The sequence below is a fragment of the Talpa europaea genome (genome assembly GCF_964194135.1).
Source record: "Talpa europaea genome assembly, chromosome: 10".
Taxonomy (NCBI): Eukaryota; Metazoa; Chordata; class Mammalia; order Eulipotyphla; family Talpidae; genus Talpa; species Talpa europaea.
In genome coordinates, this window is record NC_140077.1 from 98,272,110 (window position 1) to 98,289,595 (window position 17,486).

Sequence of the window (17,486 nt, forward strand, 5' to 3'; positions counted from 1 at the left end):
GGCTGTACATTCTCACCAATAATGTCTAAAGATTCCTACTTCTCCATATCCTCTCAACACTTGTCAATTTTTTTGTTTATATTTTAATTTTAGTGGTCTCTCATTATGGTTTTAATTTCCGTTTCCTATGATGGACTTATGATGGTCAACATCTTTCATGAGCTTATTTACCATCTATATATTGTCTTTGGTGAAGAGTATGTTTAAATATTTAGGCATTTTTGAGATGTGTGTACACTTATCATGGAATCAAGGACTCACAGTATAGGATTCCTATAGCTGAGTGGTCTGATTTAATTTTCATGAATAATTCTAGTTGCTGTGAATAGAAGTGATTGTATATGTGGAAGGGTGTGCTGAACTATAAGGAGCTTTACCTTACTCTTTTTTTCTGTACATAATTAAATTGTGTTTTGAAATTTATTCCTCCTTTCACAGATAGTATGTAGGAGTGACTCAGACTTAGAAAAGTAAGTTTTAGTTGCCTATTATTTATCTATGTAGAGAAACTAAGTAGAGCACTGGAAATGATGAGAAGGAAGTTGGACAGGTGATTCTAAAATCCAGAGGCAAGTTCAGACAAGAAATTATGGATTCAGAATCTTTCATCCTATTAGTTATCTTTAAACACAAGTTAGTAGGCACAAGTCACATTGGATTTGGAAGAAAGAAAACAAAATTTACACAAGAAGTGAAACTATTAAAAAGGTACATAATCTGCAAGCAAAAATGTGACAAGGCTGGTTTCTTTATCTTGATACTAGACTTTGTTAGGCTGGTATGGGAACAATTCCTGCATAAAATCACCTTTCTTAATGTCTGTACTTGAACAAGAACCAATTACTAACTTGGGGTTATTGGTGATAAATTCTTATGAAATAAGCTCATAAACGTACATCAGTTCTGCTGTATAACTCTACGAAAGCAAACAGTGTATAAGACAAGGGAGAAATTACTATATTGTATTCCTCATAGTTCATGCAGTGGACATTAACGTAAAGAGAAATTGTGTACTAAAGTCCAAAAATGTAGTCTTTACTACTGCTATATAAGTAGTAGGATGGCTACAACTATTTGAAACAAACATAGATATCATTTTACTGGTACTCTTTCTATGTGAAGTTACATGGCACTAGTCATAATTATCTTTAAAAACACTTATCATTTACTACTGCTGTGAATGTCAGGTTGACAACTTATTAAACACTCTTGACCATAAATAAAATTTATATATGTTATAAATTTTAATTGTTATGTTCTTTAAGTTTATATTTTACTCAATGTATTATCAACAAGTAGTAGAAAGATATAATTAGGTATCTGACCCGTAATGGCAATAAGTAACTGTGACTGAGTAAATGAATGAAATAACAAATATTAAATAAGTTTAGCTGATTAAATCTTGTACTTATGGCAAAAACCAAGGTGCCACAAGTTAACTAGGATCTTGAGTGACTTGTTTCCTTAACCCATATTTGTTTCATCTATTAGAGAGTTCAAATGGTATCTCTGAGATCTGGCATGTAATGATGCTTTATTTGTTTGTGCCAACAAATTTCTCCATCTAGTGTTACTTTTAAAATATTAATTTGATAAAATGTCTGAGTCTACGCAATAAAATGTAGCAACATCTCAACAGGCAAAGACAAGTTAACTGATCACCACATTCCTGATCATTTTTTTATAATTCCACATTATTATATCATTAGAAGCCATAAAAAATAAAAATTATATAATCATGAACATGCTAATTTAATAAAAATTAAAAGCAGGAATTAATTGGATATTGGCTAAAATTTTACATAAAGTTTCACACTTAATTCTTATAATACCAGTACTTAATGTTAAAGACCATATTGTTTTCCTTTTGTAATTGCAGAAACTGGCAGAGAGTTCCCAAGATTGCACAGTTAATGAACAATTGATAGGAGTAGGATTTATACATTAGAATTTCTATCTTATACCAAGCCCTTGTCCTAAAATATCATTAACTACAGTAGTTTTCTTTTTAATGAAAAACTCTTAAAATTTCCATGCATATTATTAATGTGTGAAGATTGTTTCACTGGATCATTTTCAATATTTTTCCACCAAGTGTTACTTTATTTTGTTATTATATTTGAAAGAAACACTAAAAAAGTTGAATAATAAAAGCATGAGGAAACATCCCTAGAATTTCCGGCATATACCATTTAGAATACTATTTGGTATTGACTTTTAGAATATTGTCTTTATCACTTTAAGAGGTTTTCTTAGCTTGGATCTTACATTAGAACATGATGTCTGAGGTTTGTCTAATGTCTTTTCAGCATTTAATTATAGAGATATGATGTTCATGACACAATGGAATACATAGCTGGCAGCAAACTGATTTCGTAAGAACAACCAGAAAACAACTACAACTCGTAGAAATCTCAGCAGCTCATTGCTGTTTTTCCTAGATGAGCCATACATTTTTACTTCTAAGGTCAGTGGACGGTGACTCACAGAGGTGCTGGAGCAGGGAGAGAGGAAGGCACTGTGGCCACAGCAGTAGCCATTCCTAAGAGCCAAACAAGCTGGGAGATGGTATAAACTGTTGGGACACCTTATCTGGTGCTGATGAGCCCTTCAACAAATGTGAACTCTTTGGCTGTTTGAGCCCTGTGGCCTGGTGTTGAGTCCCAGAGAGCTTGATTAGTGGCAGTGTGGGCAGATGAGTCCCTTCTCTCCCCTCAGGGAATCCAGAATTTTTGAGACTGGAGAGAAACCCGCTGCTAAATGCAGAAACCCATGGCAAGAAGGCAGGGGCCTAGAACATAGGTTCTGTGCACAGATTGGTGCTTGTTCAGGTCCACAGGGAGATGTGGCAGCACAGGAATCTATGCCTCGGTTGCCCCCCACAAGACTCCGTTGTCAGGCTCACAACCCTTTCTTATCTCCACCCACTGCCAAGACAAACAAAAGAGGAACCCAAAATTAAAGTCACAGCGCCACCTCCTGCAGAAACAAAGTAAGGCAACACACGTACCTAGAAAAAGCCAGTCTGGGGAATCACAAGAAGGAAATGCTGAAAGAGGATAAATCACCAGAAGCCAAACTCAGTGACAGAGAATTGGAAAATTGAACAAAGAATTTAGACCTATCACAGGAAGTCCAATGAAGTTGAGAATCTTAAGCAAACACAGAAAGATAGGTTTATGATCTCAGGGGAAAAAACAAAAGGAACAGAAGGAGTTTCTAAATGTAAAAAGATGCATCCTTGTTGAATTGTCAGAAACATTAAAGAATGCTAGGCGGGGCAAACATATAACATACAAAGGTACCCCAATCAGGGTATCACCATAATTTACACAGAAACTCTACAAACTAGGAGAGAGCGAAATGACACATTCACAATACAAAATGATAAAAACCACCAGCAAAAAATATTCTTCCATGCAAATTATCACTCAAATAAGATGGAGAAATGAAGGCTTTCCTGGAAAAACAAAAGCTAATGACATGTACAAGATCTCCCCTAAAAGGAATTCTTTGACATGAAAAAACGTACCTAAAGCCTGAGCAAGATGTAAAGAATAATACAGAATCAGAAACATAAACGAGAGTAATATGAGACAACAACAAAGCATTAAAGAGGAGGTCAGACAGAATCTGTTCAGAACAAGGTGATACTAGGCAAAAAGGGACTATTTTAGATATAGAAAATTTGATACAGGGCTTCCCCTGTGGTGCCGCGGGTTGAGTGCAGAGCTGTGAAGCTGTTCGCAGCCTCTGCCGCAGGGGTTCGATTCCCGGCCAGCCAGGGAGATACCCACATGGGGCAGCAGACCTCTCCTGTCTGACCCGCTGCTCCCCTCAGCAGTGTATTTCAGTCGATCTGCTGTTCTGTTCCCCACTCTATCTCTGGTAAATCCTCTCATCCTCCTGTGCCTCTGGCCTGTACCCCAGTTCTTGTATAGAAAGAAAGAGCAAGAAAGAAAGAAAAAAAGAAAGAAAAACAAAATATACAATCCTCATGGCAACCATAAAAAAGTTCTTTTTATATCATGACATTGAATATATCTTGAAATAATTTAGTGATGATTTTCTTATTTGGTAATCTTTTTTTTTCTTCAACCCTGTTTAATAAGATCAAATTTGAAAAACAATTATTATTATATTAGTAATAATCAAAACCCAAAATTAATAATATAGGATATATTCACATCAAACCAAAAATTAGAAATCTCTCAAAAATGTTAAAAAAAAAACACTTGTGAAACTAGAACTCTTTCCTTCTGTAGGCTGTAAACAATCTACTAAGATCTCGCGTGACTGGGGGTGATCCCACATTTTTCAAGCAGACTTGTCTGGAGCTTTTTGTTGGTTCCAATTTTCATTGACTTACAAGATCACTATAATTTGGACACCAATAAGTTACATAAGATTCTGAGACAGCTTCTATTCAATATAAGGTAAAGAATTCAAACTGATCATAATGAGGTATGACAACCGTATTTGATTAATCTACAAAGAAGAATATGTCATTGCAATAGTAATGGGACAAGCCACCAAATCAATTAGTAGCAAATTTGGCAGATTGCTTTGGAAGTTTTCCAAAAGAAAAAGTGTTTCTGGTGTTTTGCTTCAAAAGCAGAGTAGAGCAAACTTCCTTAATCCCCCAGATTGGATAAAAATTTGATTTTTTATTCTTAAATTTTATATGTTAGAGTCAAATCCCCAATAGGTGGAATCGTAGGATGGAAAAGTCAAGGTTTATTTTAAAATTATGAGTCTGGTAACCTGTGATGGTAATTGTGATTTTTGAGAGAGCCCTTTTGGTTTCCTCTGCTTGTGAATAATGGGAATATTATAACCTTGCAATCTATAATATATTTTCATTTATAACTCATTTGATCCTTGCAACAATCTCCAAGGCAGCCTGCCTCATTTCTTAGTGAGGAAATTGAAGTCCTGGAATGTCAAGCAATATACACATGCTAAGGATAGTGTGGGTCTAGTAGCAAATCCATGTCTTAATCGGCATCACTGGCAGCACAGCAATGGTGTGGACCAGTCTGCTCCCATGTGTTAATTTGAATAGAAATGATAGAGAACACAGCCATGGGGGAAATGTTAACCTATGCCTAAGCTCATTTATATCTTTCAGTATCTGACCTTTTCAGGGGAGAAAATAGAAGCCAGTGGATTTCAAGTTAAAAGTTGTCTTGAAGTTCTAAATAATCAGGAAGATGCTTCCTCTCCATAAGATTGGGGAATGCAGATAAAGCATATGGGAATTATCTGCTTATCATAAACCTGTATTGAACTCCCAGTTGTGGGCAGAAACTGACCCTCCTTTTTTTATATAAAAATAAGCCCAAAATCCTATTTGTTTTGAAAAATTAAGTAATCAAATGCCAAATTGAATTTCCTGTTGTACCTCTTACTGAAGCATCTTTCAATTCTAGTTCTTTAATCACATTCTCAAATACAACACAAATATAGAGAACATAACAAAATAACCACTACAGCAAAACTCCTTGTAAAACTTACTGTGGCTTATTTACCTCTGTTCTGTACAATCATGTATCAAAATCCTGAATTTCATTGAGAAGGAAAGACAGATCGATTTTGTTTCCTAGTCTCTAGAAGAGGAGTTGAGATGTCAGTAGAGAAATGCCTCTCTCCATCACCAGAGGAAGCTAATCAAGGAAAAATGTGTGTGGGTAGCATATACATTAATCTCCAGCTGGATCGCAGGACCGTTATGAGGTGTAACTAATCATATCGTTGTGACTCATCTCGTTCTGTAATAACACACGCCACAGTGACATCAGTGGTTATGCTAGATAGATGTCACATGGAAAGGAAAAGGTATTGTTCAATTGAAATCTCTGCCAACCGGTGCATGACACAGTGACAGTTTGCAGTGAATGCAGCTACTGTTTATTCACAATAACACATTTGGCATGTCCTGCCTCTACTGTATTTCCAAAACTATCTCAAGCCATCATTGTGGGTAATTTCAGACCCACAGGTTGCTCTTATAGTTTAGTTCTTAAAAATGACCTCTGTCAAGATTCACTGGCCAGTCTATTCAGTTGTGATTTGTCGCTAAGTCCAAATGCTCAGGAAAAAAAAAAAAAGATTTTTTTTTTTAAAGAATGCTGAGGTATGTAAGTGGTGAAATTATTTCAGATCCTTCACAAACTTGATTTCCAAGTCAGGTGCATCCAACATTTTTTCTTCAGAGGGAGGATTGTATTGTGATTTCTTGCTACATGTAAAATTTGTGATGCCCATGGATTCAGATCTGTAAGTCAGTTATCCACCAGCAGGTAATGACAAGTAGATTGACCAAATACATGAGTCATAGGCCTCAGGCTGGCCCTGATGTAGTAGCAACTCTGTAATTGTCAGGACAGATGCCTCTATTCTTCAGAGGAGGGGGTGCAACTAGTTAAGGCCCCTTTCTACTTGAAAATTGTATGGCTTATTAAAAAGTTATCTATTCAAAAACGTTCATGTTTCTTTTATACTAAATTAGAAATTCATTAAAAAGCAAGAACCAAGGATGTAAAGTATTTTTAATTTTAAAAACATGTTTTCATTTTTAAAAGTATCTTTTAAAGTTTTTTCTTAAAAGTAAAATAATAGTAAAGACTTATAAAATGCATTGTAGGAGAACATGGGTTAACTGTATATGCCATGTACCTGGTACAGTATTGACTGACACAGGGAACCAGAAGTTACTCAGAATTTCCTGATAGTAAAATCAAAAAAGGAAATCATTGATTTTATTTCCATCATCTAATTTTATTTCAGAGGAATTACCTAAATTTTTGTAAAGAAATAAACATTTCCTAGGAATACATTGATATAAACCTACATTGAAATAAAGCTTCATGTTAACAGAAACATTTTCCAAAGGGTACTAATCTGTTCTAGAGACACATAACTAGTAGGAAAAAGTTATCCTGTCTAAGCAACTTGTATGCCAATCATAAAAATTTATAAATTTATAGAGTATTTACATGTTGGTCTATGCTATGCTGTCTTCTCTCTGTAGTAAAGACTTGCTATAGATCTAATCAGTGTCTCTAATTATATTTTTCAGAATGACAAATCCCCAGGGCGATCTGCAAGTCGATCAAGTAATATTTCAAAAGTAGGTGAACTATATTCATTTTTAAATTGTTTATTGATTTCCATATAAGTAAATATTTTATAATGTTTAACCTTTAATTGTTATCTGTGAACAATACAACATATGACTTAATAATGGTAACCATTTTAAGCTTTTACTATGATAAAAGGAAATGATTTTACACAACAAAATGAATTATGCTATTTTTTCCTTTTCAGTGCTGTATGTGATCATTTGTTTTTTTAGAGTTTCATCTATCGATAGCTGAAACTATCAATAGTCATCCCTCAGTTTCCATCAACTCCATTTTTCAAGAGTCCCAACTCGATGCTACTAAAATGTGACTATTTCTGTCACCTGTATAGGTTTTAGAAATCAATATGATTGGGCCTCCCCGGTGGCACTGCAGTTGAGCACTGGGCTGCGAAGCTGCCCGCAGCCTCTGCAGCGCCGATTCGATCCCCGGCTGCTCCCCGGCCACTGGAGGAGGGTCCTGCATGGCGCGCAGACCTCTCCTGCCGCCCGCTGCTCCCCTCAGCAGTGTACTTCGGTCCTTCTGCCTGCTCTGCTCCCCGCTCTGGCTCTGGTGAATTATCTCACCCTCCCACGCTTCTGACTGTACCCAGTGCTTGTATAAATAAATTTAAAAAAAAAAAGAAAAAAATCAATATGAGACTTTAGCTTGATCATATTTATGTTATAGATTCAATAGATTTTTCAAAAATGTTCCTACAAAATTATCCAAATACATATCAGAGTTTTCAAAAAATTATGGTGTAGAAGACATATTCTAGATTCTTATTTTGCCTAGAAAACAAAAATTAATAGCTACTTTCTAAAATGAGACACTGTTTAACATTTAGGCTTGTTGTTTAGGGAGTGAAAAGTCATTTAGAGTCATTTGTCAAAGTGTAAATTATGTCTTCCAAAAATATAACTCAGACAAAGATGGATTTACCTCTAATAGAACTTCCATTACAGGACCTCTCACTTTCCAGCAGTCCTGAACTTCATGTCATTTTATATTATTTTTCTAAAGGAAGATCCCAAAATAGTGGCAAATTTTAGGTGCTACAGAACCTAAATTCACTTCCAATTTAGGGAAATTTTTGTTGTGTTTTCAGAAATAAAGAATTTAATTACTCATTGAAAATTAGCAATTGCTTGGGTAGCAGTATTTTATTAAATACTGGTTTTCTGAGGTCAGTTCTTACAGCACGATGCCAAGATGGCCAGAAACACCTGCAAACACAGTGGGTTGGTTTCAGGAGTGGTGCTCTAAATATAAGAAACTCTAATATTTTAACAGACAGTAAACATGTCTGTCCATTGCTTTTTAGGGAGACATAATTTTATGTTGCAATGTAATCCTATGAAAAAAATTTATTTTGCAATGTAATCCTTTATACAAATATACTTTAACAAGATATTCCAGACCAAAAGCCATCAATGCATCTGTTTGTAAGGCAGGTAAAGATGCAAGAGACCTCCAGAAATTGTATCTCAGTACTGATATTGAGCATTGCTAATTACATTCAAGCCTGGATCCCCTCAGAGATCTTTGAGAAGCAATATGACCAAGTTGTTAAAAGTACTAGCTCTGGGGGAGAGGATCTGAGTGTAGTTTCTGCTCTGTCATTTCTTACTTATGTGACCCCGAGACATTCACATAACCTCCCTGAGACACAGTTGCCTCCTATGTGACATGACCGTGATGATATCAGTTACCTGAAGGAGGTTTTCTTAAGTACTTGTAAATGAAAGTCATACCTTTCAATTGTCTATTATTTTAGTCTCATCATGAAGTCTTGCCTGCAGCTGTGGAACATTGTCATCTTTCTGAATTTGAATGTTAATATTGACCTAGAAACTTATAAATAGACTAGAAAACTCTGTTGTCACACCAAATACTGTTTCATGAACCAGGATTGAAATTAAATCAGCATTTCCAAGCTGCCGTTCGAGCTTGATATAATGCATCTTGTTTATAACTTTTAACCTTCTAATTTATTCTTTTAGAAGTAAAAAAGTCAGGAGTGTAGTTTCCTCTCTATGAGTTCTTCTAAGCTCTGAAGTGTATTAACTGCATCCCTGTGTGGGAGACAATAAAAAAATTCATTCTATCTGGAGAGAAATGAAAAGTTCTTTTTTTAAACAGTCACTTTAATTTTACAATAGCAAAACCTCAACTATCAAACACCCATAGGGATAAAAAGATTTCAGTGTACATAAATTCACTTTATTTAAAACAATATAGCTTTCCTTTTATTTATGTTCAGAATGGTTGAGTCCTCACTACTTTTCATGAATTACTAAGTGATAAACTCTTTATTCGGAGCATATAACTTGTCAAGTATGAAATGGCAAAATGTAGCAATATTTGGGTCCTTTAACTTTTAAAGTGGTGGAGAAGTATACATTAAAGTAGCACAGGATGTTCTTTTTCTAATTTTATCAAAATAATTTTATCAAAATAATTCTTATGTCAAAAAAAGATGGAGTATTTTCAAGGGTATGATAATCAATATAATATAATATTTAAGAACATGGATTGTAGAGTAACTCTCTAGGGTGAGTATTGATATAGGGGTATTTGCTACTGCCATTTTCTGGTTCTGTTTCCTTGTCAGTTTTCTTGTTGAGCTTTTTCTCTTCAATTTAAATATAAGTGCTCCTCTCAACATTTCTTGTAGAGATCTAGTGTTTGCAAATTCAGCTTCTGTTTGTTTGCAAAGTTCTTTATTTCTCCTTCATATCTGAAAGAGTATTGTAGGATATAGTATTCTTGATAGGCAATTTTTATCTTTGAATATTCTGAATATGCCATTCTCCTTGCTTGTAGAATTCTCTCCTTGCTTGTAGAATTCCTCAGGAAAGTCTAAAGTATGTCAAACTAGAGTACCTGTGTAAGTTACCTGCTTTTTTCCCTAGTTACCTTGAATATTTTTGGTTTTTAACTCTTGGTAGTAGTTTCACTGCTTTGTCTTTGTGTAGCTCTTATTGTGTTTGGATAACCAGGTGTTCTTTTTTTTTTTTCAAGGATTTGCATATTTAGTTCCTTCTCTAGGTTTAGGAAGTTTTCCAATCTTCTGTTCTTGTGTTGTCATATTTTTAAGTTCTTGATAGTAGTAGCTTAGAAAGTTAAACTACTTTTCCTTTTCCAGAAGGTGGCGCTGTGGACTTTTTTTTTTTTTTTAAGTTTTTTGTCCTTCTATTGACTTCTTTAGGTTCCAAGTCCTAATCTTGCTGTTGCTGAGCCAGAAAGTGGAGGAAGGACCCAAAGTTGTCGGGCCCTTGATGAGACTGGGAATGGTACGGAGAGGGTTGGTTCACGAGTTAACATTTATTGCTCAATCATATCCCTTCTCTCTGGGGTTCCAGACCTGACACCCATCTTCGTGATTGTGTCATGAATCCATAATTCAGTAGCCAAAAAGAAGTATAGACAGAGGCTATGGGAGTACAGAGGTGATCACTTCCATTTGGTTAGGACAGGATAGTTTCAGATTAAATTTCTTGGAAAAATGGTATATAAACTGGGGATTGAAGACTGGGCATGTCTTGATCAGCTATCAGGAAAGCGTGTTGAAAGGGCTATAAGTACAGGGTATTAGAATCCAGAAAACATGGATTTTAAGGAGAAAGTTACACAAAATTATTTTAAGGTCTATTGAAGTGAGGTTTTAAATAGTCTGACCAGATGAATGTCATCTGACTTGGGAACATAGAGATGGATTATGAACATATCAAAAATTTTGAGACATAATTGGATAATTTACATATTAAATTGAACATTACTATTTTTCCTACTCATTTTAAACCTTATATAATGATCTTCCAAGCATGGGATAAAGAACAAATATTGAATTGTTAATGATAATTAAAAATTTTCTTCTTAGTTTTTACTTCTGAATCTTTGTATCGTGTATTATTCAATTGCAGTATTGTTTTGTGGTTATTTCAGCTTTTTTGTTACTTTATATTTCTAATATTTTTAAAATAAATATATTAGACATGTGAATTACTTTTTCTTTTCTTATTTTAATAAGATTGTTGTGCCTTGAGAATGTTAAATTGATCCCAATACTACAAAGAAGCTATATAGGTTTAAAACAATATATGTGATGTTATCAAAATATCTCCAGTGAAAATATAACAGCATTCACTTACTAACATTTTTTGAAAATTTTCTTTTGATATTAGTGCTTTCTGCTGCTATTTAATACACATATAGCTCACAAATAGTTTCCTCAATATGTGAAATTAGACAAGTTTGTTCTTTTTTTTTTATTTTTTTCTAGTGTGAGGGATCATTACATTCAACTAGAAACAGTATATAATATATATTTCACAGAAAAACTTTCAAGAGCAAACTGTCAAAAGAAAAGAAAACCTGTACTTTCTATTCAAATCAACACCTAAAATTTTCTTTTAAATAAAGCACTTTGTGCTTTTTGGCCTATGTAGGAAGCAGCTCACAAAATCTAATCACTTGTGAAAAGAAATTAGAAAGCCACTACATTAACAAAGTGGCATTTCAGTTTATTTCCATCATTTCATATTATAATCCCTAGACTTCATTTACTAGACAAAGGGTCATCTAAATGGTTTGGTTTGTCTCTAACTAGAAATATCCTTTATAATATTAAGGTTAAGATGGTATATAGTATATAAAATAGTATTCTGAAAGCCTTCTCTTCTCTGTACCCTAGTTTTTTCTATAGAAATGAAGAAGCAGCATGTATAGGCAAGACAGTTTATTGTAAACTTTTTAATTATGTATTGTATATAAAGCATTATATGAGCCATAACATTTTAAATAGGCATTTTCTTTTGATTAAATACATACTTTCATTTTACTTCTGTAAATCTCCATGTCTCCTATATTGTCAGATTTGCCTTTAAGCAATGTCAAGGTGAAAGTCTTCCCAGATGTAAAAAGTGTTGGTAATTCTTTTAACTGAAACTGAGCCAAGCATTTGCATCTCTGAACAGGTGTTTAATGTTCTGATTTATTGAGAGATCTGTTTTTCTTATGCAAGGGGCCTATAAATCAGCCATACCTTCTGACTATATATCGTTAGAGGGTAAGTTTGATATATTGATGAAGTAAAATGTGGTGCAGAATTAAGAAGCAACTAGAAATTAGGTGGAATAATTTAAGAACTTTCATAGAGCCTAAGTCAGGGTCCATATTGAGAGAAAACCTGAATATATCAACATAAATTTAGTTGAACGAGTAACGGTGGTAATGGTAGAGAAATCCTGATATCCTGAAACTTTTTCTTTATATACACTCACTCCTTCTTAGGTGATCTCATCTAGTTTCATGATTTTATTGAGAATCAATATTACAATTCTCAGATTGATATTTCTAGTCCAGATTTCTGCCATAAGTTCTAGACTCAAATAACCCATCCAAATTTCCACACAAATAGAATCTGCTTAGGTCAGAGTACCCAAATGCAGATCCTGAGATGGGAATTTTTTGCAATGAGATGTTCCCAGAGAAGCCATTGAGGAGTAGAAGAAAGAGGATCTGGAAGAGGAAGAAGTCAAGAAAAGTTCCCATATCTTCAGAGGAAACTCTGCCATATAGAATGTACTTGATGCCCCCATTTGAGGTATGGAAGTAAAACTTCCATCCTTTCATACTATCCCTGCATTGGCTCATGGTAACTTGGAAAAAGGGGACTGTCTAGACCCTCTGAGTCTTTTCCCATGCAGATAAAGCTGTTCTAGAAACCAAAAGACAATTTTCCAAAGGTAATCACGGTTTCAGGATATTAGAAACAAAAGTACCCAGAAGCTGAAGGAAGTAAATGCTAACAGAGAAATAGCTGGACTGTATCTTGGCTGTGTTTTATATGAAATTCAGGTATGAGCCACTCAGATCCATGTGAACTCATTCCGTTGTGTTATGGGTAATTGCAGGTAATTGTTGGTCACAGTTTCTGAGGAAAAATTAAAAGACTTGCTTTAGTAGAATGAGCTCTTGCCATTGCAACCGCCAAAACTGTAACTCATGCATCGTCTTCTCCCACTCATTCCACATACCCCTTATTCTTCATTATCACTTCTGGTAGATCAGTGGCTTTCAAGTGAATGCTTCTGACCTGACCTCTAATCCTGATCATCATGCCTTTTACAGACTGTGGTTGCTGTAATTAACCATTTTCAGTTAAACCAGCATGGGAATGAATGAAAAATGTTGCAATGGATACCCCGATTTTAAAACATTTCTTGCTTCCTCATGATATGGCGGCAATCCTGCCTCCGATGATGGCAAGCCTCATTATTCAGTGAATTGCTGCTCTGCCTGCCAGACAGTGCAACTTATATAATCAAATTCATGAGAGAAAGTTCCAGTGGTGTGGCCAGCTGGTATGCATGCTCAGTCCTTTTGTCATTTTAGGGCTAAGTAGCATGACAGGAGATACTTTCCAAACTAGAGAGAGAAATCTGCTGCAACAGCATAGCCCTTTTCCAGTACACTAGGGTTTATCTCTTTGGGGGTTGATAGAGAATCTGCATTGCATTCTTAACATGGTAATTCTAATAGTATTTGCTACTTATTGAAGTTCTGTCATCAAGACTGATTATATTGCAACTGCTGCAGAACCTTCTCTCATTTTAGGCCCCACTTAAAACTGGTAGTCTTCTGAGTGATCTGATGAAGGGTATGAACATTATTCTGAAGTGTGATTTTTGCTGCTTCCAAAATCCTACCAAGCACTCTGGGTCTTTCTTAACAATAGGCTAAGATGTAAAATTTGTCTTTCATTCTGAAAGAAATATACTAACATATCCAATACAATAGGACTCCTAAAAATTCCACTGATTTAGCCAGCCCCAAATGCTTATAGGGTTTTTCTCCTATTCTCTGGAACACATGTTTTCTAATAAGGCATTCAAATTATTGGCCTGTCCTGTTCATTAGATCTGATTATCATGATAAAATCAAAGCAATTTTTATATTGATTGTATGATTATAATGTTTGACAATTGCCAGACAATCGACTTCAACAGTCTGTTGTGTGACCTATCTCTGGGGCAGGACCAGGAGGGTATACTGATGGCCATGCCAGATAAATGCAGATTGCTTTAGGTCCTCTCTATGATGAATACGAAGTAGATCAATAACTTCATACTATTTCCCTGATGCTGTGTTGTTCTGCTCTAGTGATGATACCACGGACAGCACAGAAGCTGCAATTAGAGCAACTATTTGCTCTATTCGCTTTTGCCTGACCTACCAGATTTCTGCAGGGAATAAACTGAGAAATTAAATGGTGACATGATGGAGTCAGTCATGCATATCCTTTTCATACAACAATCAAAATGATCCTTTTTAAATATGTCACATAGTGTCTTGCTTCTGCTTAATTATTCTAATGGTTTCCTGTATCATTCAGAGTAAAACATCAATCCTTACCTTGACCAAGGACCCTAATCTGGCCAAACATTATCTCTCTAATTGTATTTCTTATCACTTTTCCTTTTAGTACTCAGCTTCGGACACAGTGACCTCTTGCTGTTCCTCAAACATGCACTTTCACTTCAAGACATTTGCTCCCCATGCTCCTGCTGCCCAGAGTGTTCATTTCCCAGATATCTGCATAACTGGCTTCATTGATTTTTTTTTTTAAATTTCCACTTAGATACCACCTAATCAGTGAGGACCTATCTTACTTTCTGATTAATTTTTCTTTAAGGATTTTATTATCATCTGTAGAATATATACATATATATATATACATGTATATATATAGTTCTTTAAGCTCTATGAGCATGAGAACTTTTTTTCCTTTGTTCAATTCTGCTTCTTCAGCACCTAGAAAAGTGACTGATGAGTAGTATACACTCAGTAAATATCTAAATGAATGGAGGCTATTTTGTTTTATTAGTTTTAGAACAAATGTTCTTAATATGGAATATGTGGATAGAGTTAATCCTTGAACCAGTCCCGACCTTGAACTTATTGTCGTCAATATACACAAGTTAAAGACAAAAAGTATAAATGTTTGTAATAGATACATGTGATACCCCATCCACGTGCTCAAAACCAGCACCTCTTCCAGTGCCTCTGAATGTCTTCAGCTAACTCGCCAGCAGCCACCCTCTTCAGAGGGCTTCCCTAAGTCAAAGGTTGGCTTTTTATCCTGCATATTTAACATCTTAATGTTCATCAGAGTCTCTATGACAGCAGAGCACTAAATAATCAAGTGGACAGGATGGCTTACCCAGTGGATTTCAATCAGCTTCTGCCCTAACCCCCCCATCTTGTCCTTCACCTGAGGGCACAGCTAAGAGTCCCATTTAAGTTAACCTAAAGCTCTGTCTGCTGCCTCTCACTTTGAGCTTTCCTGCTACTAGCCCATCAAGTAAAGAAATCTGCGACCATGCTCTCTTCACCACTATTAGCCCTTTTCCTCTTGAGAAAGTTCTGCTGCATAGAACTTTCTGCTGCATGCCCCTCAAGTGATACACTAGAGCATTTCTTTCTCTTATAATGATGTGGCTATGGATATGAGACAACCAAGACCCAATAAGGATGAGTTTACCAGAGACTCGGGTCCCTCAGGCAAGTCACCTAGATCAGCAGGGAGGTTGACAAAAGGTGGAAGGAATCGAGAAGGGATATGTGGTGAGGGGGTGATGAGGGTCACTTAGATCCTCATGCAGACCAAGTGCAACCATGGAGGCTCTATTTCATGCCATTTGTACCCCTCTTGTAAAAATTTCCAGAAAGTGCGTCCAATCAGATTCCTGGAAAAATTACATCAAGGTGGAGCAAACTTGATCTGAACTACAGTGGTTCTGAGTGATTGAAGGAGTTTTCTGGCATGGCTGCTCTTGATTCCCTTCCCAGATCCCTCCTACAAGTCATCACTCAGCTGCAGGGAGAGTTAGCCAAGACCAGATCAGAGCTGTCCCCTCTGCAGAGACCTGCTTTCTCACCCAGGAGCCTGTATGTGCTCCTGCCCTACCAGGATATTTGACAGGAACAGGGTTACTGACCCTGATGCCTCAAGGTGGAATTAACACTTGGTGCCAGAACTTCTGTATTGCATGAGCTGAAACTAGTGTTCAGCTAAGACAATGGCATGGCTTTGTCCAACTGTCTTAACTTTTTCCCACTTTCCACTTCAAAAGCTGCCCTATAAATCACTTGGACAAGAATTCTCATCTCAGGCTCTGCCTCTAAAGTATCTAACAAAACAGTTTAAAAACTTTTATAGTGGGCATCCCCTGGTGGCGCAGCAGTTGAGCTCTGGGTTGAGAAGCTGCCTGCAGCCTCTGCAGCGCCAGTTCGATCCCCGGCCACCGGGTGAGGGTCCCACATGGCGCGCAGACCTTTCTGCTGCCCGCTGCTCCCCTCAGCAGTGTACTTCATCAGTCTGCCTGCTCTGCTCTCCCCTATGACTCTGGTGAATTCTCTCACCCTCCCGCGCTTCTGACTGTACCCAGTGCTTGTATAAATAAATAAATAAATCTTTTTTAAAAATTCTATTCTAAAAAAAAAATTTAAAAAAGTAAAAACCTTTATAGCAATTTGACATCCTTACAACATCTAATCACATAATAGTTTTTAGTTTTTAGTTATTTTTTTCAAGAGCATTGACCACAAAGGTTTTGGGGGGTGAGAGAAAAAGGGGATGAGAACTGATCTAGGGCATCTAAAGTTTTTAGAAGTTTCATTTTTTAGAAGGTTCATAGTTCTCTAAACTGCTTTAGGAGGTCCAGAAAAAAGAAACACCTGAAGTTATTTCACATTCTTTTAAATATATGTGTATTCATGACTTTTGGTTACATATGCATAGCTTTCATCAGGTGAAAAACTTGCAAAGAGAGGAATTATGTCTGTATGTATCTACAGAGACATATACATAGTGAGATTTGTTTCTTTTTTTTTCCTGTGGCTAAAACCCACTTGCTCTGCTCTATTTTTGTGAAACAAAATAGAGCAGCTTTTATAATTCTTCACTGAAACATTGAATAGTTTTAGAGTGCCTGCTTATTGAATGTAAGAAACTATTCTAGATGCTAGATTCAAAGCTATTATAATCATCACCATAAAAATGTACATACTGATATTATTGGACATTTCTCTCGATTTTGTGACCCTCTAGTATAAAGGTGGATTTTTGTTGCTGTTTATCTGTTTTTGCAGAATTCAGTCTAGGACATTAACATTTCTGGGTCTTAAAACATAGGAAAAGCTGTAAATCTAGGAAGCTTTTGGTAGAGCAACAAATTGGCCTGCCCTTCAGTTAAGACATTTTGAGCATCTGGGAGATCTACTAGTGGGAATCTGACTGGGAAAGTTGTTGATCTGACCATCTATTTTGGTGACCTCTTTGACCACAACCAA

At 35.9% G+C, this 17,486-nt stretch overlaps 1 protein-coding gene across 1 annotated transcript in view; it reads left to right on the forward strand.

Annotated features, from left to right (window-relative positions):
* Window positions 1-17,486, forward strand: part of MARCHF1 (membrane associated ring-CH-type finger 1) — a gene marked incomplete at both ends in the record, with an annotated part of 225,979 nt that overhangs the window by 88,199 nt on the left and 120,294 nt on the right. Inside the window, 1 exon segment of the mRNA XM_084244872.1 lies at window positions 7,082-7,132. Coding sequence (XP_084100998.1) covers window positions 7,082-7,132 — 51 coding nt within the window.